This window comes from Marmota monax, unplaced genomic scaffold, assembly GCF_021218885.2.
Source record: "Marmota monax isolate L192 unplaced genomic scaffold, Marmota_monax_Labrador192_F-V1.1 WCK01_AAM20220418_F8-fsc00079, whole genome shotgun sequence".
NCBI lineage: Eukaryota > Metazoa > Chordata > Mammalia > Rodentia > Sciuridae > Marmota > Marmota monax.
In genome coordinates, this window is record NW_026694099.1 from 1,114,572 (window position 1) to 1,137,500 (window position 22,929).

At 46.1% G+C, this 22,929-nt stretch overlaps 2 protein-coding genes and 1 long non-coding RNA gene across 6 annotated transcripts in view; 1 reads left to right on the plus strand and 2 right to left on the minus strand.

Annotated features, from left to right (window-relative positions):
• Positions 1 to 7,204: 7,204 nt before the first annotated feature.
• On the minus strand, positions 7,205 to 17,415 carry Ajuba (ajuba LIM protein). The gene is made up of 8 exons (XM_046465242.2): positions 16,004 to 17,415; positions 13,155 to 13,256; positions 11,316 to 11,383; positions 11,136 to 11,198; positions 9,942 to 10,072; positions 9,807 to 9,858; positions 9,062 to 9,130; positions 7,205 to 8,606 (listed from the first exon to the last, which is right to left on the minus strand). The coding sequence occupies exons 1-8, from the start codon at positions 17,037 to 17,039 to the stop codon at positions 8,481 to 8,483; spliced, it is 1,647 nt and encodes a 548-aa protein (XP_046321198.1). The 5' UTR covers positions 17,040 to 17,415; the 3' UTR covers positions 7,205 to 8,480.
• A 285-nt stretch (positions 17,416 to 17,700) lies between these two features.
• LOC124107306 (uncharacterized) overlaps positions 17,701 to 22,929 on the plus strand; it is an 8,691-nt gene continuing 3,462 nt past the window's right edge. Inside the window, exon 1 of the long non-coding RNA XR_006856359.2 lies at positions 17,701 to 17,832. This is a non-coding gene — a long non-coding RNA (uncharacterized LOC124107306). The remainder of the gene's footprint in view (positions 17,833 to 22,929) is intronic.
• CUNH14orf93 (chromosome unknown C14orf93 homolog) overlaps positions 20,924 to 22,929 on the minus strand; it is a 23,665-nt gene continuing 21,659 nt past the window's right edge. For all 4 annotated transcript variants that reach the window (XM_046465225.2, XM_046465228.2, XM_046465229.2 and 1 more), the window contains 2 exons: positions 22,418 to 22,530; positions 20,924 to 22,137 (listed from right to left, as the gene is read on the minus strand). In XM_046465225.2, coding sequence (XP_046321181.1) covers positions 21,718 to 22,137; positions 22,418 to 22,530 — 533 coding nt within the window. In that variant the 3' untranslated portion in view covers positions 20,924 to 21,717. The remainder of the gene's footprint in view (positions 22,138 to 22,417; positions 22,531 to 22,929) is intronic.

A 22,929-nucleotide genomic window follows, 5' to 3' on the forward strand; every position in this document is an offset into this window, starting at 1 on the left:
GCTCTTTAATGCTGTGGCCAAGACATGCTCATGCTTTTTTTTTTTTTTTTTTTTTTTGAGTACTGGGATGCTATACCACTGAGCTATATTCTGACCCTTTTGATTTTTTTTGTTTTGAGACAGAGTCTAACTAAATTGATGAGGCTGGCTTTGAACTTGCTATCTTCCTGCCATAGATATGTTCTTAACTGGATGATAAATGTAAATGGGAGTCTGAGAAAAAGTTCACTTAACTTTTCAGACTTGAACAGTTCTTTGTTGCATTGTTTAAAATTACAAAGAAGAGCCTGGAATTCCAGATACTAAGGAGGCTGAGGCAGGAAAATTGCAATTTTGAGACAAGTTTGCCAGACTCTCTCAAAACAAAAACTAAAAAAGGGCTGAAGATGTGGCTCAGTGGTAAAGTACTTTCCCAAATATGGAGGCCCTGGTTCAATCCCCAGCACTGAAAAATAAACAAACAACAACATCAAAAACTAAAAAGGAGGGCTGGGGATGTGGCTCAAGCGGTAGTGCGCTCGCCTGGCATGCGTGCGGCCCGGGTTGGATCCTCAGCGCCACATACAAACAAAGATGTTGTGTCCACCGAAAACTAAAAATAAATATTAAAATTCTCTCTCTCTCTCTCTCTCTCTCTCTCTCTCTCTCTCTCTCTCTCTCTCTCTCTCCTTCCCCCCTCTTTAAAACAACAACAACCAAAAAAGCAAAACTAAAAAGGACTGGGATACAGCTTAGTGGTAGAGAACCCAGTACTGAAAACATAAAATAAAATTACCAAGAAGAATGAAAATTTACAAGGATATTGCAGGCACTCTGTCTCCCACTCCAGGCAGGCAACAAAATAGTGCTCAAGAGAGTGATTCCAGGTGAGTATTTAGTATTCTATTTATTATACTAATGGGAACCTTCAAGTAAGAGTATATTTTCACACTAAAAATGGGTTTAAAACAACTGGTTGCAAATCTAGGACATTTAAATAATCTTTGAAACTTGGAATCACACGTAACTGATCATTTAGGAAAACTTAGGTGAGGCATACAGTATGGTGGTACAGACCTGTAATCCCAGTAATTTGGGAGGCTGAGGCAAGAGGATTGCAAGTTCAAAGCCAGCCTCATCAATTTAGTGAGTCCCTGTCTCAAAATAAAAAGGGTTGGGGCTGGGTATACAGCTTAGTTGGTAGAATGCTTGCCTCCCATGCACAAGGCTCTGGGTTCAATCCCCAGCACCACCAAAAAATAAATAAACAAAGAAAAAATAAAAAGGGCTGGGGATGTAGCTCAGTGGTAAAGCATCTTTGGGTTCAATCCTCCCTTACTATACCACTTTGAAAGTATTTGAATATATTTTGATATTATGGACTGAGAAACTAGTTTCAGGAAGAAAAATTTTTACTTGCAGTCAAAAGATTTCAGAATTATTTTCAAGAGTGGAAAATGAAGGTATTCAGAGTGACAACGATTGATGACTAAGCCAGAAAATTTCATGCCCATTGTTAAGTACATGATTTGAGAAGAAAACAAGAAGATAAAATATGTAATCAACCTATGGCATCAAATGAAAATTTCAGAACAAATGTTCATAATGTGCCATTTTTGCAATTGCTTAACGCTTCAAAGAAGATTTCAAACCCTGCCCTTTGTGTTTTCAAGGGTTGCCTATCTGGTCACAGAAACTTGTTATATAAACTGGTTTTACTTTGAGAACCTACAGAGAACTAGCATATAAACTAGGCCTGATAAGAAATTTTAGATATTAAAAAAAATGAGAAATTTGACTCAAAAATGGGACAGACTGAAACAGTAACAGTTTTTACCAAAGGAATATGAGAGGAATCAGAGAGGAAGACTAGTGTATCATTTTGAAAAGCTAGACAGGAGACACATGTGCAGTTCTTCTTATAACAATAGGGTATGCTGGTATAATTTGAAAGCGTGTGCCAAGCTGATAAAAGTATTTCCCTGGATTTTAAACTGATGGTAACACTGTCTTATACTGAGTTGCATATGGAGGAGACTTTCTCCTTTAAAAATCTTATTAGAACCATTGGGAGAAACAGACCATCCAAAGGGCATTTAGAGTTTTATGCCTGGGAAGAACTTAATATTGTGAATTTTGAAATGTCTTCTATGATTAAGTCTTATGGTTAAAAAAAAAAAAAAGCAAAACTTTGAAGAAGTTGGCAATTTAGTATACTTTCTATATTCTATTTACCAAAGATAAATTTTTCTCATCTAATTTACAATATGCAACCAGAGTAGCTAAGGAGATTATTACATCTGGGTTTCCCATGACTGGTTAAAAAAAAAAAAAGGAAGGCACAGATCATTCTGGAATTGATGTTTTTTTCTTGGGTAGCATTTCAAAACTAATATATTGGTTTCTTTAAATGATTAACAATTGAAGACTGTATAGACAGGGAACTCATCAGAATCATCCAAATCAAGAGTTTATACAATGTGTGAAGGACAGCCTTTAGAGTGTGGGTACTGTGACTAGGTAAACTAAGGGAATACATCAAATAAAGAAGTACCCATTAGGACTGGTGTACCCATCAGGGCTAGGATGTAGCTCAGTGGCAGAGTGCTAGCCTAGTATGTGCCATGGCCGTGGGTTCCACCCCGAGTATCATAAACCACCCCCACCCCATACACACAAAAAAATGAGGAATGCATGCTGGGTATTAAGGAATTAAAATAAAACTCTTAAAAAAAAAAAAGATCATTCATCATTCAATTCCAGTGGACATCTAGACCTGATGTTTAGTGATGTGTGTGGTCACTCTATAGATGGCAACAGCAAAGCCATTGCTGCCATGTGGTAATGGAAGCCCAGGATGACATATCTTCTGATTATTCAAAAAACTTTAGAGATGCAGTTCTTCACAAATAATAATCAAATTTTTATATGAAATCTCCCGAATTGTAAATGTTGGCAACAAGTTATTTTATTTGTAATAGCTTATTTTTATTATAGAGGCAATACACATGTATTGCATACAAATAGAAAATGTAGGGTAACAAAAAACATATTCTCATCACTTATATCACTGATAACATCTTAGTGAAAATCCTTTTAGATTTTTTTCTTCACAAATAAATAGACATTTTATTTTATTTTTTGGTACTGGGCATTGAACTCAGGGGCACTCAACCACTGAGCCACATTCCCAGTCCTTTTTTGTATTTTATTTAGAGACAGGGTCTCACTGAGTTGCTTAGAACCTTGCCTTTGCTGAGGCTGGCTTTGAACTCCCGATGCTCCTGTCTCAGCCTCCTGAGCCACTGGGATTACAGGCATGCACCACTGTGCCCGGGTAGACATTTTAAAAACAAAATGTGATTATCCTATAAATATGGATTTGGAACTTGCTTGTTAATTATTTCTATTTATTTATTTTTAGTTTTAGGTGGACCCACTATCCCCATTTTACATTTATGTGGTGCTGAGAATCCAACCCAGTGCCCGTGCATGCTAGGCGAGTACTCTACCACTGAGCCACAACCCCAGCCCCTTGTTAATGAATTTGATTGTTCTAGCTCAGTAAATCTTCACCTAATCTAATCCCCTGTCCATATTTCAATGTTTCTAATTGACTCCAAAATATCTTCTATAGTAATTTATTTATACCAATAGGGAATCCAAAACTGTGCATTGAATTGTTAAGCCCCTTAAGTCTCTCAGCAGTTTCAACTTTTTTTTTTTTTCCCCTGTATTAGGGATTGAACTCAGCACCTTGCACATGCTAGGCAAGCACTATACCACTAAGCTCCATTCCATCCCTTTTTTTCAAATTTTGAGTCAGGGTCTTGCTAAATTGCTCAGATTGCTTTTGAACTGGCAACCCTCCTGCCTCAGCATCCTGAATAGCTGGTATTCCAGACATGCACCACCAGGCCCAGCCTCACCTATTTTTTTTTAAACACTAATAATTTTTGCAAGAATCAATAATTCTATTGGAGTTCACAAAATGCTTTTTTCCCCCCTCCAATTCTATCTTTTCTTCTGCACTTATTAGCTGGCATTTTCTTCTTATCAACTAGGGTTTAATATAAAAAAAAAATAGGGCTAGGGCTGTAGCTCAGTGGTAGAGCACTTGCCTAGCACGTGTGAGGCACTGGGTTTGATTCTCAGCACCACATAAAAGTAAATAAAGGTCCACCAACAACTAATAAAATATTAAAAAAGAAAATAGACAGGGCTGGGGGTGTAAGCTCAGTGGCAGAGTTGTTAGCATGCACAAAGGCCCTGAGTCCAATATCCAGCACCAAGAATAACAGCAACAATTCTTCCAGTGGTCTAAACTCAATGCATTTGAGGGCAGAATTTAGCCTGATTGCTGTCACCTTCTGATCTACAGTCAAAGCCAGACAAAGTCTCACTCATCAATGCTCTGTACCCTGCGGCATTAGGTCTTTTATTTGTAACAATCAATTACTTTGCACTTGTTGACATGTTGCTTGTAATCTTCTCAAGTCATTTTATGTGTGTCTCCCTGGCTAGACTGTGACCTCCTCAAGGGCAGGGACTGTCTTGCAATATATTTCCCGTGCTTTTCCTAAAGTCCTACTAAAGGTACTTTGGCTAGTTAGTCCTAATTAACGAAAAAGCACTGGTAAGAACCCAAAGTTTTCAATATTGTTGCTCATGTTTCTTATCTTTCCTGAATTCTCTGTCATAATGAAGTGTGAATCTCATTTACAATGATAAATAAAGCTTTTCTGCTCACTTGTGGAGTCCCTGTGATGGAACATAGGAAGAGAGGGAAACAGTCCTTTATTAGTCTTCAAAAGTTATAGTCTTCATTCAGCTGTGACCTTGGGTAAATCACATCATCACTCAGTTTCTATTTCTTCATTAATAAAATGAGGTAACTAGATTATCTTCTAAAATCAACCTCTCTTGCTTCTAACCTTCTAAACCTAACTAGTACCTTTCAGTAGTTATTCCTCCTGACCTGTCCCTCCCTGCTTGTATGGCACCCTGGTTCCCTTCATTTGGGTCAGCACTATCCTTTCCAAGTAAGAATGGAGGTGAAATTACACCTGCAGTAAACAGAATTTGCCTCTGATGATTGTTCTCCTATCACAGTTAGACTGATCTCATCTATAAGTCCCAGTAACAACTTGCTTTTGTTTTCAAGGTTAAGCCTTAGTCCTTTACAACTGGGGCCAAATGCATACGTTCCAAGGTCCTCAATAAGATTGGCACAGCAGAGGCCCAGTCTGCAAAGTAGAAAAAATCAAAGAGGACTGAGATTGGCTAGACCTTTGTGGAGCCTTATCATAAGAGCTCTGAATGACCCCAGCCAGCTCTAGGGTATTTATTGGTGTTTCTAAAACGAAAAACTATTAAATAAAGACGTTTTAGCTTACCTGTTTTTTTTTCCCCCAATCTTTTATTTCAATACTATTGCTCTTCTTTTTGTTTATAGGTACAGTCTGAAGGCCTTATCCAACTGGCTTTATGTGCTTAGATATAGCTTTCTCTACCTCCTCCCAGACTGAGGAATCCCCAATCTAATTTATAAATGGAATCTTGGCATTTCCCTAGCCTCAAGAGCTCCAGGTGGTAGAGGGCAGGACAGACAGGTCTCTAAGGACTTAAGCAGAGAGAACCTCCCCAGCCTAGTTCTTGATAATCCACATTTGGGCCCATGGCAACTAGAGGTGTCCAGAGCAAAGTGTTTAACTCTGCTGTCAGACCCTTTCTTCACCTCAGAACTAGTGGCTGCTGATGAAAATTGGGTGGCAAGTTGGCCAAACAGTGTCTACCTTCACACTACCTCATGAATTTTTCACTATCAATTGTAAATATTAAATAGAAAAATTAGGGCTGGGGATGAGGCTCAAGCGCTAGTGCGCTCGCCTGGCATGCGTGCGGCCCGGGTTCGATCCTCAGCACCACATACAAAGATGTTGTGTCCGCCGAAAACTAAAAAATAAATATTAAAAAAAAAAAAGAAAGAAAGAAAAGAAAAATTAAAGAGGAGCAGTCTCCCAGCAAACAGGAAAAATGGAGGCTCCAGGGTGGGATGCAGGACACACATGGGGAGCCCACCACTGATGATGTGGGGCAGCTGGGGTTATTATCACAGCCTGCTCTTCTAAGGTGTTATATCTTCCTTGGGAAGAAAGGAATAGTAGCCTATTGGCAAGAAGTGTCTTAGGGAGTCCCAGGGCTGGGACAGATCAGCACAGACCTAGAAGGAAAAGATCCAGTTAGATTAGGAACAGAGGGAGGCCAAAATCACAACAAGAAACAAAAGGTCCGATGACAGAGCAGTTAAGATCCCCAGAGTAAAAAAAAAAAAAAAAAAAACTGAAGGGACAGATGTAAAGCTACACAAGTTTTTGGTTTTCCCAGGCCTACAGAACAAGTAGTCTAGTTTTAGAAAATTTATCTCTAAGAAGTACATTTCACCCACTAGTACCCTGTTGAATGAACCTGACCTCTTCCCCTCTCACTCAGAGGCCCCTTTTATGGAATTCCCAGGATGACTGGACATCATCTTGGAATAATCCCCAAGTGTGGAATGTCTTTTCCTGAGGAGTCAGCATTTTCAGTATGAGACTAAGTGATAGAGGTTAAGAAAATGGATCTGGCTAGGAATATAGCTCAGTTGGTAGAGTGCTTGCCTCACATGCACAAGGCCCTGTGTTCAATTCCCAGCACTATAAGAGAGAGAAAAAAAAAAGGTCAATTCATCTACAATTAGTCTAAAATGAATATGTATCAAATCTGCAGCATTTTGAAAGACTTAGCAGATTCACCCTTTTTACTTATTACTGCTATTGTCTGTATGACCTTTAATTGTTAGTAAATAGAGTATGCCTCATGCCTATTCATTTGCTTATGATATATTGGCATTTTAACATTTTAACAGCAGTAGTACAGAAGTCAGACCAAAGCATCAAAGTCCTACTGAACTCCATTCCTTTTTTTGGGCACTGGGGATTGAACCCAGGAGGTGCTTAACCACTGAGCAACATCCCCAGCCCTTTTTATTTTTTGAGACAGGGTCTTGCTAAATTCCTTAGGACCTCAGTTGCTGAGGTCGACCTTGAATTTGGGATCCTCCTGCCTTCCAAGCTGCTGTGATTACAGGTTTGCACCACTGAGCCCAGCTCCATTACATTTTTTCAAGGCATCTAACTATAAAGAAATACTGGACTACGAAACACAAAAAGGGATACACAAAATGTTTGTGTCAATTGTATTTATTGCTAGAAACTTTAAACTTTTTTTTTAAAAAAGTGTTTGAAATGTAGATAATATAGCAAAAGACATCCAAGAAATCTCATTTACAAAGTGCTGCAAATTTGATAATTTTATGTAGCTGTTAACTCAGGAGTACTCTTGGATGAACAGATGTAAGTCCTTGAAATACCCAAAGCATGACAAAAAAGAATAGAACATCTAAAAGGATATACAAACACCCAAAAGGGAACTGAGCTTTTGGCAAATTGGTCATTAAATGAACTGAACTTTAAGCATAAATTTTAAGAGCTCTAGCTTTAGGTGAATTCAAGTTTCAGCCAAACTGACTAGAATCAACGTGTTTTGCTCCCTCCTGCTCCCCCCAACCTGAGTTTTGGGGTTGCAGTGTATATAATTTGAGATCCCTCTGAGAGATGGCAGGTCTGGAGCTACTGCTAGAGAACCAAGTATAAGAATGACCTGAGAAGAAGGGAATAACTGTGAGTGTATGCAGGCAAGCATACACACATGTATGAATGCACCCATGTGCACATATACTGGGCTGTAGGGCTCAGTGCACCTAAACCTGGGAGTGTGTAGGGAGAGGGACCAGCCTGAAGCTTCCTAGACATCCCGCCCAATAAGCTACACACAGAGAGACCTGCTCATTACCTCCCCAACTAAGCAGAAGAGCAACCAAGTACAGGCCCACATGAGTCCCTGAGAAACAGGCAATACCGGCAGCAGGGCCACCAGGAGTTGGTCCCCATTCCCAGCAGAGGGATAAGGAGCTTTCCTGGTTCTTAGAAAAAGGCTAAGAAATAACTTGTTAATAAAGTCCAGGATTTCCACCTCTTCATCCAGATATAGAGATAGGAGACTGTGACCCAAGTCTGATGCCATGTGTGGGTCACAAAAAATGAGGCATTCCCACGATGTCCTCTCCTCCCATAATCCAGAACATTGCTTGACTTATGCATGAACATACACTGGAGATATACATCATAATCAGACGTTCAGAAAGCATGGAACCCGTCTGAGCATATGCAATAGATCAGGATGCACATGTGGGAAGACCAGTCATCCCCACCCTGGCAATCAGAATATTCTTACTCCACATCCATTTGGAATGTTATGTTCTTTGGGTCCCTGGCCCTTGAGGCCATCCCCAGAGGACTACTCTGCCAGGATTCCAATGTATCCTTGCCTCAGCCTCGGAGGGGCCCCACTGGCCAGAGGAATTTGTCAATGATGGCGATGGCAACAGTGGTGACTGCAGCTCAGACATAGTTGGTAGGGGGCTGTCGGGCATTGAGTCGCTGCATGTGACAGCCGTGGCAGAGCAAGTGCCCATCTAGAGGGAAACAGCAGCAGCCTTCCTCGTCGCTCAGCTGCATCCGGCAGTCCTGGGGAAGAAAGAACCTAGTTCACCTTTGCCCAGGAACCCTGGACACTTGAGGACATCTAGCATCTGCCCCGCTCAACACTAGACTCCTAAAGACTGGAAGTAAGGGTTGGGGTTGGTGGGTAGGGCTTGCCAGTGGGAAGGTGGAAGAGAAACCTAAGAAATACCTCATCTGGACACCAGGTGTCGCTGCAGCTGCAGAAATAATGAGACAAGCCCCCATTTCCAGCAGTTAGCAGGAGTTCCCTAGTCTTAAAAAAAGTCTTGAATCTAGGGAAGCCAGATTCAGAAAGACTTAAATACTAGGAATAGAGAGACTGACTGGAGGACGAGCAAAAGACCAGAGATAAGTCAGGACACTTCCTGGTTTTCTCCCAAAGAAGCATACCTGTTCTAGTACTTAACTCATCCCCTCCCTCCCAATTCCATTTTTCTGCCCTGGACCCCAACACTCACCTCACAGTGGTAGCACTCAAAGTGATAATCACGGTCCATGGATATCACCCTCACAATGTCCTCACAGCCCTGAAAAATGCAGACCCCCATGGAGATGAGAGCAGCATGGCACCCCCAACTTCCCTCCCTCTGCACAGGACTCCTCCTGCACCGATAGGAAGATGGACCAAGGCCACCAGAGTCTCTCTACAATCAAATAATCATAGGTAGCTTTAAGATGCTTTGGCAAATCCTCGGGGCACTTCCCCTCCCCCTCCTTGGTGCTTCCCCCATGCTCCTATGTGAAGAGAGGGGGTAAACGGCACGGCACAGAATATAAATAAAGTAGGCCAAACTGAGGGCAAAGAGGACCAATAGGGTCTGATTCCTCAAGGGCCTTTGGCTTCCCTCCCTAAGCATACCTACAACTTAAATCATCTCTGGTTCCATGCTACCAGCCTTGAAGATTCTTTCACCTTTTTCCAGCCCCTACTTTGGGATTCGATGACCTCAACCTCACTGAAAGCTCTCCTCTGTTGGGATTGGGATGGAAGATATGGAATCTGAGCCCCTTGAGGCTATCGGACAGTCCAGGCCCGGATGTTAGGGTCAGGGTGGTGACCCCAAGAGCAAAGTCACACGGGAATCTTCCTAGAGTGCATTCCTCAGCACCACCACTTCCCAAGGGAACCCAGGCCACATATCCTTACCCTTTCTTAGAGGCAGCAGCACTGGCTACCTTGCAGAAGAACCCAGACATACTGACCTCTGAAGGGAGGATGGGTTGACCGCAGGCTGCACACTTAGGGGCATAATTTCTAAAAGAAAAAACCTAGTGATGAGCTGAGATTGAAGAATCCCTGGACCCAGTTCCACATGACACCCCCAGGGTTGGACTCACTTGTGGTAGTCAGTGACACAGTACACCTGGTTGGAGAAGTCCACTGTGAAGGGGACGCCATCTAGGCACTTGTTGCAAACGATGCATCGGAAGCAGCCTGGGTGATAGGACTTCCCCATTGCCTGAAGGATCTGGGTCATGGGGTGGAAGAATTAGTTAGTTTCCTTCCAGCCCCAGCTCTTTAGCTACCCTTTATGTTCCTTACTGTTCCCACTAACCTTGTCCAACCCCTTCCTGTAGGCTTACATGTAATTTGAGGGGACCAAGGAGTCTTAAATATAGAAGCCCTGAAAAAAGTAGTAGAGACCAACTGGGTCATTAGAGTTCAAACCTGGCTACAATATTAGGATCACCTAGGGAGCTTTTAAAAAGTTACCAATGCAGCCAGGTCACAGCAGAGCTCACCAGTAGTAATCCCAGCAACTTGGGAGGCTAAGGCAGAAGGACTCAAAAGTTCGAGACCAGCCTCAACAACTTAAAGAGATGCTCAGCAATTTAGCAAGACCCTGTCTCAAATTAAAAAATAAAAAGGACTGGGGATGTAGATCAATAATTTAAAAACAAAACAAAACAAAAAACACAAATAAACACCAATGAGTGGGTTCTACCTCAATCTTCTATCACAATTCACAATTCTGGTGAGGGGACCCCACATTAAACAATATATTATATATATATTTTTTTATTCTTCCCATGTTATCTGCTAGGCTGCCAGGGTTAGATTCATTGATCTGATCCAAACCCTTTTTTTTATAGAAAAGAAAACTGAGTTTCAACTGATTCAACCAGGATAAGAATAGGGATTAAGACCCAGGACATGGGGTTGGGGTTGTAGCTCAGTGGTAGAATGTGCGCCTAGCGCGTATGAGGCACTGGGTTCGATCCTCAGCACCACATAAAAATAAATAAATAGAATAAAGGTATTGTGTCTATCTACAATTAAAAATAAATAAATAAATAAATAAATAAAAAGACCCAGGACACCAACTTCTAGCTCAGGCTGGAGGGCCTGGTTGTGCCTGCAGAATCAGGGAGGGGTCAGGTCACAGAAGCCTAGGATGGGACTCCATCTCAGGGGCATAGGGAAGGCACTATAAACAATTGCTCTGGGGAGGAATGGCAAGAATGTGATTCATCTGGTGATGGGTTTCTTTCCTGCAGTTTCACAGGCTCAGCAGAAGACACATCCCCTACCTTCTCCAAAATCAAGTGACCACAGACACAGCACTTCTCAGCTGCTTCCTGAAACCCTGAAAACTAGAGAAAAGACAGGTGGATGTTACCAGCTGAAAATGATGGGCGGAACCCTGGTGGGTTGCTAATAAGGGAGTTCCAGTGAGAGCCAATTCCACATCCAGGGGACCACTCACTCACCAGATAATCTTCCTCACAGTACACAGAGCCGTTGACACTGTAGAAAGCCTTGCAGCGCAAAGTTCTCCCTAGAACCAACAGGGAGGAGCTTGAACCTATCCCACAGCCCAGGCACAAGGCCCACTCTGGTATTCTTGCTACCCAGTGATGCACTGTACAGGCATAGTGTGATTAAACTGCCCATTAGTGCTTTTCCTTCCCACACCCCTCCAATTTGCTTTGACTGCATTCCAGCCAACTTCTCTCCTCACTCCTTTGGCTCCTGCATCCTCAACAGTTTTCTACCATCCTCCCCTAAATGAATGCTTTCCCCTCCAGTGCCCAGTACATAGAGAGCCACCTGGGAGAACAAAGCCAACTGCATGCTGGAATACATAGAAAGAATCCCTGAACTAGGTGCTGTACAATGTGCATGGAAAAAAAAAAATCACATTGTCGAGGCTGGAGTTGTGGCTCAGTGGTAGAGCACTTGCCTAGCATCTGTGAGGCACTGGGTATGAGCCTTAGCACCACATGAAAATAAATAAAATAAGATATTGTGTCCAATTACAACTAAAAATATTTTTTAAAAAATCAAATTGTCACAGCCTTTCAACCTAGGAGTATCTTTGCCTCAGCACAGACATCCTGTGCTCAAAGACTTGTCTAGCTTCTTGAGATAGACTATGGAAGTCAGGACATACTGGAGTTACTGCAGGAACAAAGTGCTTTGTTGGGATCAAAATGGGTACCCTTGCCTGATGTACTGGTCTGTTTCCTCAAACTTGGAGGGACCCAGAATCTTCAGGGTCAAAGGCAGCCCAGGACTTTTTGCAAGCAGACAAGGCAGGACCATTTCCCATCTGACCAACTACCCAGGAACTGCTCTGTGGTGTCTCAATTGTCAGGGATGAGGGAGGAGTGAGAACTGGTGGAGAATAGTCAATTTTCCTATCTTTCGCCTTCTTCCCATCAAAATTTCCACTTCCAGCTGTCTGGTAGTTTAGAAGACCTGACTTAGAAACTCATGACATAGGGGAGGAAAGAGAAGGAAAGACAGACATATCCAGAAGAGGCCCTATAAAAGACAGACAGAGGAGTCTAAAAAGAACCAGGCAGAAGCTGGGGGAATGAGAGAAAAGCTGAGTGCTGGAGTCAGACAGGCAGAGATAGGAGATTAAAGGTTTAGCAAAAGAATCAGAATGGCTAAGCAGTGGGGAAGGGGTAATGAGAGGTGAGGGAGGGCGGGGTAGGGGGAGTTAAGGCTGCTGGGAGCACCCCCCCACAGAGGGCCTCCTGAGCTAACAGCAGCAGCGGGCATTCCTGGAGCGTGATGTCATCAGCTTGGCATGGCCTGGTGGCCTGCACTCTAGCGAGGTGGCTGAACTCTGACCAGCCAAGAGAAAACCCCCTCTCCGCCCCCCACAGCTCCCTACTCCCCCAGCCCACACCCCACCCTTCCCACATTCCAGTCTTTCACTGTCGCCCCAGGCAACTCGCTGCCCAAGACCAAACCCCACCAAGGAGAGACTGGAGGGCTGGGCGGGAGTCCAGGCTGGGCAAGCAGGGAGGCACAAGAAAGAGGGAGGATCGGAGAGGAAAGAGGCTGAACAGGGGCAGGGAGGATGGACTCCAAAAAGCAGACCCAGCATGGGGGAAGGAAAGCCAGGTAGAGCTGAGGGGGTAAGCAAGAGAAGGTGGGGCAGCTGTGGGCCTCCAGATACATGGTAGGGACCCAAGTCCCCACCAAGGTCTTGGAGCAAATGAAGAGGCACAAGCTCTTCCCTGGTTCCCCCCAGCACTTGTAAGCATGGATGTGGGGAGAGGTAGGGGGAGTACTTGAGTGGCATCCACACTCACCACAGGAGCAGCAGACAAAGCACTGGGTGTGATAGAGACTGTCCAGGGCCTGGCAGGCATTGCTCTGCCCATAGATGCCTTTGTTGCACTTGATACAGGTGCCTGAGGGGAGAGAAGAGGTTGTCAGCATCACTTCCACCCTCGCCAAACCCCAGTTCAAATCCAGGACCCCCCCCCCCAAGCTTTCCTGAGTGCTTTTTCCTGATGTGTCAGAGGACACAGGCTCTCTTTACTGGGCTCCCTCCTGAGGAGAAGAGCAAGAAATGGGATGTAGCAAGGTCTTTGGAGGGGTAATTCCATTCTTGTTTACTTGATTTTCTGAGCATCTATTTTGTGCCTAGTACAGTACCCAATTCTGAAGAATGTCAAAGATAAGGTCCTTGGCCTTCAGATGTTTAGTTTCTGTTAAGCAGAAAACACTAAACAGGCAAGTCTGGGACAAATGGTCAGAGATGCACAGGGGCCCAGCAGAAGACATGAAAAAAAAAACTTCCTACAGAAAGGAAGTTAGGCCCAGGAGGCCTCTCCAGAACTTCAGTTTTCCCATCTATAAAACAAGCTGCTATTGAGGTATGGAATGATTTCTCTCTGATGCACACTTTCAAGAACAGAGAGTAGGACCTCGCTCAGCAGAGGGCCTTGTGAGCATAACTCCTGTGTGGAGGTGGCTGCTGAGAATGCAGGTTGTGTTCTAGGGACCAGGTTTGCACAGGAAGGGGAAACGTGGCAGAATCCCCAGTGCCTCCCTGCCATCTATCACGCAAGAAACAGAGCTGAGCTGCAGTTCCCCCAACATCCCCTACTAAGATACATGCACCTGGTCTGGCACCCGCCTTTCCTGGGTGTGTTCTTTCTTCCCTCCACTCCCCAATTCCAGGCCCATGAGTGAGGGCTAGGGCCTGTCTTTGGGGAGCAGATCCCAACGGGCCCGCCCCACCTTTCTCCCTGGGCACACTGCCACACTCCCTGCCTGTTGGGGCCCATCCCAGTCTTTGCCCAGGGGCTTGGGAGCCTGTGCAGCAGCTGCAGCAACTGATGGGCCCAGGCCTGTCCTGCTCCCACCCTGTGGCAGCTGGGCAAGGCTGAAGCCAAGGAAGAGGGCCCCTACCGGGGGCAGCAGTAAGAGGGTACTGTCAGACTAGGACTGAAGCTGGTAGGGGGCTCTGTCAGGGAAGACAACCTGATGTCCAGGGATAGGAAACCTCCACCTCCAAATTAAAAATGTGTCCTCCTCATGGAAGAGGAGATCTGCCTAAGATTGCCATACCAGGGGTCTTTCAGAGCTATTCTTTAGGGAAGCTTTAGATACTAGTGAAAGACAGGAGGAAACTGCTCAGGCATGTCTAACTTACCTCCTCTCACCCAACATATCCACACCTAAAATCATCCTGCTATTTTATTGCACTTTCTCTGAGTTCCTTTCTTCATTTTGGCTCAGATGGTTTAGCCAAAGAGACTTATTTCCCAGATACCGCTCCAGGCCTCAAAAGGAAACTGCTAAATGGGCCCTGTCAGTCTCCTTTGACCAAAATAATTTAGCATCACCTGCTCTAGGCCTTTCTTTCCCATGGTGGGAGAAATAAATGGGCTGGGGGTTGAACTATGCAGGCCCTTCCATCCTGCAAGTCTGCTACCTCTGAGCTTCCTCTCCAGCTATCTCTCTCTGGCAGCAGTTCCTCTCCTTATTCACATTTCTAGCCAAGGACTTCTACAGCCTGGAATGGAGGGCAGGGAAGTGGATAGTGAGAGAGCAGGGGAGAAGATACTTGGAAAACTGAAGAGGCCCACAGTTCTGGGGATTGAGCCCTCCTCTACCCATCAGATTAGCATTACTTTATATGATGAAGTAGTTTGTGGGGGTTAGACTAAAAAACTGTCTAAAATCCCACTTAACCCTCTAGCTGAAACATGTAATCAATCAATACTTCTTCAACAAGTATTGTGGGTGAAGGAGGCCACCACCAGGTTTCTCTTAACAGCAGCAGGAAGAAGGGGCTACTTTCAGCCTGAATTCTGAGCAGTTAAGGCCAGAACTCCAGGCCAGATTATTTTTGGCAGTCACACAGGGTCGATATCCATCCAGGGTGATAGTTGTCCAGTGGTCAGGACTTTTGCCCTCACTTCCAGAAGATGAGGAAACAGGCTGGTACCACCTGATCTCTGCTTCAGTGCCCATGCGCACCTCGTCAGGACTGGGGATGAGCAGCACCTGGGTCCCTGTTTTCCGTTCCAGGGAGCTCCATTTCCCAGACAGCGGCCACGGTTCCTCGTGTTCTAGGAAGCCTTCCCCCCCACAACACGCCCAGATCCTGGGCGCACGAGCGCACCCCACCCCTCGGCTGCGGTGGGCCCCGCCCGCGGGCACCTGGAGCGCCCGGGCAGGAGTCGGCACGCAAACTGCCCGCCCTCCCCGCCCCCCCACCCGCGCATTCCCCGAATTCCTGCGGGCGGAGCCAGGGCCGGGGTGGGGGCGCGGCACGCTGAAGCCTGTAGGGGCACCGCCGGGAAAGGGGAAGTCGGGGGGTTGGGGGATGCTCTCACTGCTTCACTAGGTCCCCTCCTTACAAGGCCTCCAACAGCGAAAACCTAAGGTTCTCTATCTAATGCGTGAGAAACTGGGACTCACGAGATAATCAGGGGGTTTGAATTTAGCCCGGTCCATTTGCAACCCAGTGGGAAGGGGATAGCACTCTGAGGTCCGCCCCCATCCATCCCTCCCGCCGCTTTTTTCTGGTCCAGCGTCTCCTCCTTGGACCCCGGGACACAGGCAATTTGGGCCGTCGGGGCACTGGAGAGCCAAATGCTGAGACGGATCCCTCTCAGTCCCTAGCCACTTCACTCTCACTTACCGAAGTAGTCCTCTCTGGCCTCTGGCTCTCGCATCCGGGCCCGGGCAGCCTCCGGAACGAACGGACCCTGCGTCTCCTCGAGACCCGATGGTTCAATCCCCGAGGGTTCCCCGCGGGCGCCGGCTTCTCGCCCACCGGTGCCTACCGTCAGGCGCAGCAACGCAGTTAGCTCGTCTTGGTATCGGGCGCCCGCGGCGCAGTCCCCATAGCCAGTCACCGAGTGTCGTCCGGGTTGAGTCCCACGTCTCTCCAAAGGCCCCGCCGCTCCCACTCCGGCCCCGGCTAAAGCTCCGGGGCTGCCCAGAGCCGGGGGATATGAGTGGCGGCTTTCCTGGCAGCCGAACCCCCGCGGGCCAGCCCCGCACAGTCGGTCCAGGGCGGCATGGAGCTCCGGGTAGGCAGACGGGACCCCTCCGGCGGAATAGCCGACCAGAGCCCCGCTCAGGGGTGGGCCAAACAGGCACGGCCCTGCGGGCAGAGGGCTCCCGTGGCGTTGGTCGTAGCCCATGCTGATGCCACTGGTACGATTACTGCAGGGCCGGCTACCTCCGGCTCCTCCAGCTCCCGCCCCGTCCAGCAGCAGGCTGCCGCGGGGACTGGACGGCTTACTCGCGTCGCTGGCTGAGCTACTGGCGAAACTGGAGCGGGGACTCAGGGCCGGAGCCGTGGTCTCCAGCCGGAAATCTGGGGGTAACGACTGAGGTAGAGGCAAGGCCCGGGTGGGCGGCGGCCCCCCGGGAAAGGAACCTTCGTAGCGCTGCGCCTCAAAGGAGCCGCGCGGGTTCCGCTCAGCGTCCTGGGGGCCTTGCTCCCGGGCTGGCTCCAATGTCTCATCTCCGGGTCCCCCAGTAGCTCCTCGGGGCCCTGATTTCCTAGGTCCCCCCAGCCCACTCAGGCGTCCCTTGCCAGGCCCGGGGGTCCCATCAGACCCAGTCCGGCTAGCTTCACCCTTTCTGCGGCCGAACTTGGCGCTGCCGGAGTCCGAGAGTCTTAACTTCTCTAGCAGGCGACTGGCTTTCTCCCCTAACCGCTCCATATCCTCGGGCCTGGGGCCTCCAGCCCCCTCCCCACCTGGCACCCTGCAGGGTCTCGGCGGCCGCTTCTCTTTCCCTGCAGCCGGACTCCGGTTCCCCAGGGGCACAGGATAGGCACAAGGGCTTAGCGGACGGTCCGGGTTCCCGGCGCTGGGAATCCCACAGCATCCCCCAGAGGGAGGGACTGCGTCCTCCCGAGCATCTGGGGTTAAGCGGGGATAGAAGGGTCTGCAGCCACGGCTGTCCGGTCCGCAGGTCTACCAGTTCACGCGTCCACTCGCCCCACAACCAGACTGTTCTGGGCCCCCGCCCCCCTAGCTCTCACACTCGGCACAAACCGAACTTCTCTCCCAAACTTTTGTCTGCTCGGCCGGATCTACTTTCCTGGAAGGGCGGAGCGCTGTGTGTACTAGAGCAATGGGGGTGTCTGCGCAGGGATCTCTGGTGTGTAGCGAGGAGGGGGTCACCAAGGCTAAGTGCCCTGCAGGTGGAGATTCGACAGGACTCGAGAGGAGGGCAAGAGGCAGTTTGGGCAGCTGTGGCCCCAACACTTTAGAATTGAAACAGGAAAAAGTGTAAGGGAAGAGAGAATGGGGACTCTTTATTTGCAGTTGGAATGCGCGGAGGGGCACTGTGGAATGTCATGCGTTCGGCAAGGGGTGATCGAGGCATGTTGTGCGCAAACACCGTGACTTTGTTCCTAGTGTGGGTACTGCAGAAGACTTGGAGAGAGACTGTACAGAAGTGGTAAGATAGGGAGGAGCCCAAAGTTGAAGACAGGAAGAAAGAAAAAAGGTAAATACATAAAGAGGTTTAGAGACCTGTAGGTAAAGGTAGCCCTGAAAGGCAAGGATTCCCAAAAGAATAGGTTTAACAGGTAGCGAAAGGGAGAGCCAAGGGGAATCTGGGAGGTTCAGAGACCAAGGGATGTATAGACAAAAGAAAGGACAAGTTGGTCTTGAGAACTTAAGAGACAGATAAACTGCAATAAAAGACACAACTTTCTGGACTCACAGTTCTGTGGCGGTAGAGAAGGAGAGTGGAAGATTTATGTGTTTGTAGAAGCAATGAAAAGGAGTAAGAAAAAAAGTTGGGGACTGATCCCCACTTTATGAAGGAAGGAAGGAAGGAGATTAAAGCAGTGAGGAAAAGGTTTGGAACTCATTGCTACCTGAAGGGTAGGAGAGATGGAAGGATAGATAGACACCCCCTGGTGTTGGGAAATGAGATTTTTAGCAAATATTTCAGGTGATTGGGCGGATCCAAGGCCTGGTTAGGGAACATATCCCCCATCCCCACCCCCTGATGCCAGCCAACTTTCCTTTTTAGTTTTGGTTGTCACAGAATGTTGATGACAAAGAAGAAGTATGAACTTATGAGAGGAAAAGAAATGCCGTTTAGAGGAAGTAGCAAGTAAAAGGAATGAGGGGGAAAAAGGAAAAGAGGCTGATACTGGCCATACTGGAAGAACCAAGAATAAAGAAAAGGCCAGGGGGTGTACAGTGCCTGCCTAGCAGCATATGCTAGGTCCTGGGTTGGATTCCCAGCACAGCAAAAAAAAAAAGAAGAAACCCTGGCTACAGCTAAAGAGCCCAATGATTTTGTCCGGACTAGCACATCAGGGACATGGGGCAGAGGGAGTAGAATGGAGAAGGCTAATGACTCCTTTGTATTTAGCTATTAAATGAGTATGAAAATTACATGCAAACAAATTATGCACATTATTTTCATCTCAACATTTTGAACACCTTTTATAATTTTAGTGTAGCCTTGGGGAATGGGGAAGAAAAGGTTAATGTTTTTGGGAAATGCATTTGGCATAAACTATTTGATGTCTTTGCACAAGTTGCATTGTCTACCAGACCTTATCTCTCCAGAGAATCAGCTTGTTTCCCTGGTCAAGCCTATAGCTTTCTTTGACCCTTAGGACAGCTCACTGTCAAACTGGAAGCTGGGAGGACTGAAAGCACTGGTAACAGAGGGAGCTATCAGATTACATCTGGAACCTGTTGTAAAAACATCTTCAGAATTAACCATAATTTTGCATGCACAAGGCCCTGGGTTCAATCTGCAGCACCACAAAAAAAAAAAAAAAAGAATTAACCATAATGCTCTCCCTCTTCCTTTTCTGACTCCACATGAGGAAGGAGAACCCAGATTTTTTTCCTTCCAGGTTACTTATATTTGATCCTTTGGAGTGAGGATGAGAGAGTAAATCTTGTGAAAAGTTCTCTGGGGAAGCCATTGAAAAGGCCCACCTTTGGGTGGTGGCAACAACGGGCATAGTTAAAACGAACAGCTTGTGTTTTCAGGGGACAACAGAAACCAGAGAAGAGTGAAGGGAAAGTAGGGTACCTGATAGGACATGCTCCAATAGTGCTTATGACCTCAGGGTAGCCATTCCACAGTCTGAACTGGAACTGGGAGCTCCAGAGGCTTCTTTATCCCCAAGACTTTAATTACAAATCTGAATCTCTAGCCCAGACTTTCTTAGACTTAAAAACTCAAATGAAAAAAAAAAAAAAAAAAACTCAAATGACTACTAGCATTTCCACTTGGTTGTCTCAGAGATACCCAACACCCTAAATTGAGCTCATTTTTCCTGCTTCCTGCAACTGGCTCCTCCAGCACCATTGGCCACTTAGTTGCTTACACCAGACACCTAAGCATCAACCCTATATTTTCTTAACTTCAAATCCTAGAGTTCTATCAGATCTGCTTCCTAAATATCTTTCAAGTCTGTTTTCACCTGATCACTAGTATATAGTGTCTGTCTTGTCTCTCTTAAACCAAAGCAAGAGTGCCCAGACAAGTCTGTCTTCCTCCAATCAATCTTACACCCTGAGGTCAAGTGATTCTTTTTTTCTTTTTCTTTTTTTTTGTGTGTGTGGTGCTGGGGATCGAACCCAGGGCCTTGTGCATGCAAGGCAAGCACTCTATCCACTGAACTATATCCCCAGTACCTCAAGTGATTCTTACAATACATAAAACTGATCATCTCATTTTTCTTCTTAGAACCTTTCAATGAATCCTCACTGTCCTTGAACTAATGTATATATTCTTTTTTCTCTTTCTCCTTTGTACACGTGTGCATGTATGTATTTTACTAGGAATTGAACCCAGTGGTGCTCTACCACCCAGCTACATTCCCAGCCCTTGTTATTATTATTATTATTATTTTGAGATAGGGTCTCCCCAAGTTACCCAGGCTGGCTTCAAACTTGTGATCCTCCTCCCTCAGTTTCCTGAGTAGTTGGGGATTACAGGAGTGTACCATCATACCCAGCTAATGTCTTTCTTCTTTAGGGTATTTTACAAGGTCTCTCTTGACTCTTCAGACTCTTTGCAATTTTCCCTCCCCAAACTGATCTGCAGTAAAAGTACTCTCTTTTGCTTCTGGGCTTTTGTAGATGCTGTCTCCTGTTTGGAATACTCTCCATGCCTCTTCCCTTCTGGTTAACTCCTCACATCTTTCAGGTATCAGTTTAAACATCACTGCCTCTGAGAAGCCTTTCTTGACTTCAAGAGTAGGGTAGCTAACCCAGCTACATGCTGCCATTGCACTCTGCATTCCTACATGGTCTCCCTTATTACAACTTATTTCATTGCCTACTCAATTTCCTCACTTCCTGACTAAAAATAAAACCTGATCATCTAGAACCTTATCAGCAGTATATCTGTAATACATAGTACCTGACACCTACTAAGCAATCAATATTTGTTGTTAAGATTGAGTGAATGGGGGGCTGGGGATGTGGCTCAAGTGGTAGCGCGCTTGCCTGGCATGTGCGCGGCCCGGGTTCGATCCTCAACACCACATACAAATAAAGATGTTGTGTCCACCAAAAACTGAAAAATAAATATTAAAAAAAAAAAAAAGATTGAGTGAATGGATATAAGGCCATTTTACTTCTCAGTGCTTTCAACAAAAAAGCATGTGTGTGCACACACCTATATATTCTCCAAAGTACAGCTTGGTTGACAGTATGAAAAATAACTATGTGTATTCTGTTTGGTCATAAAGTGGGAGAAAAGCCGACAGTGAGACATTGGAACTCTTACAGCTTTAATTTCCTCATCTGTAAGATGGGGATAATAAAATCTTCCTTATATAATTCAATAAGCAGTAGTTATTATATCTAGATTCCAGTCCCCAAACAGTGATGGAGTCCACCTTCTTTTGCTCATAAGAATCAAGCCCATGACTGAAACTTACCACCAGGTGGCAGTATTACCCTGGACTGGTCCATTCTGCTTCCTCTGCAGAACTGGACCTGCAGTCATGGGGAAGCAAAAGGTACAACCAGGGCTGCTTTCCCTGAGCCTTGGGGGAAAATGACTCAGAGAGAGAGAGAGACATGTGTCAAGAAGGGTTGGTATTTCTTAGACCCATCCTCCTTTTCTCATGCCATGCTCCTCCGTGGCACTGTTTATGCTTAGGAATAAGCATTTTCTGGCTTGCCATTCACAGTGAGGGTGTTTTTCCCCTTCTAGATAAGTCTTTCACCCGACCAGAGAGAGCTTCTAGCTTCCACTTCCAGGAGAGACTATGTTAAGAAGTGAGTCAAACTTTCTTTCTCAGACTGCAGAGGGCTTTTCATTATTCTGGGAAGCCCCACAGCCACCCATTTATGGGACAGGGAGAGTGGCAGAAGCCAGAATTATTCTTAGTTATAGACTTCACTCATCCTTTTCCACCTTGATTTCGATGAATGAGTTCAAGTCAGGACAGCAGGTTTTGTGGGGTTGGTCAAACGATGGAGAGATGGGTCCATTCTCATTTCCTCCCTCTTCTTCCTCATCTTGGAAATTAGGATTGTAAAGTTCTGGTGGAAGGAGCTGGGCTTCAGCAGAAGGCAGTCTGTCTGAGGGAGGCCCATATACACGGTTGGCCTTGGTGCCATGCTTAGAGTTAGCATCCAGGTGATAGCAGAGCTCTGTGAGGCGCTGGGCCCGGAAACGAGGAGAGCGGGCAACCCAGACACCTGGCTCATTAAGACTGTCCTCCTCATCAGACATCAGCTCTTCTGTCACATCTTTCCACAGGTTTTGGTCCTCAGGTCCAAAATGCCTCATGATGCTGGATCGGTTGGCAAAAAGCTAAGATAGGAGCACACGACAGACATCAGGAAGAGAAACAGACTATGGATTAGGTTTGGGGAAAGGGTTTAGGTAGGATAGAAGGCAGTGTAAAGTCTGTGCCTAGGGGAACCCAGTTTCCTGGTCAGATCTTAGAATTGGCTCACCCTCTTTTCTCCTCCATCAGCCTATGTTCCTGGCTCTGAACCCCATTCTTAGACACTATGTCTGCTGGCTCTTCTCCCTGGCACTTCTTAGGATTTAGGGTTTAACATCTTGAAAGGAAGGCCTAGAGACTTACCCGGTATCGGCGACTTCGAAGTTTCTTCTCCTCTTTTTCCTTCAGACCTTTAAAGGGGTTCAGGGAGTTTCGATACTCACGCCTCTTGGTGAGGAAGTAAGCCACACAGGCTCCTGAAGGAGGGAAGGAAAGCAAGAAGTAGGGTCCTTCAGAAGTGGTCCCCAGCCCTTTTTTCTGCCCTACACTAGAAGTTTGGAATCACTATTTAGATGATAGGCTTCCTTGACATACCCACTAGCATCTATTTAGTCGTCTTTGGTTTAATACCCTTTGCCCACCTCCATCTCCAACACCGACACCTCCCAAGTGATCTCCAACACCATCTCCTCCCAAATCATCTCCTGCTGCAAAAAGACAACTCCAGTTGCTTTCCTACCTCCTCCTCCACTAAACTGACACCTATTGTCACTGTGTCGATAGCAGAGTTCAAGTACTTTTTTAGTGGAAGCTTTCATAATACTTCAGCATTAGTTATAAATATTAGAAGACAGCAAGGCCAAGCCTAGCTTCTG

Excerpts from the sequence above, each read along its gene's own strand:
- Ajuba (XM_046465242.2), bottom strand. The coding sequence starts at position 17,039 with ATGGAGCGGTTAGGGGAGAAAGCCAGTCGCCTGCTAGAGAAGTTAAGA. Across the intron at positions 11,384-13,154 it reads CTTTGTCTGCTGCTCCTGTG|GGAGAACTTTGCGCTGCAAG; the intron begins GTGAGTGTGGAT and ends TGTTGGTTCTAG. Across the intron at positions 8,607-9,061 it reads TTGAGTGCTACCACTGTGAG|GACTGCCGGATGCAGCTGAG; the intron begins GTGAGTGTTGGG and ends TTTCTTCCCCAG.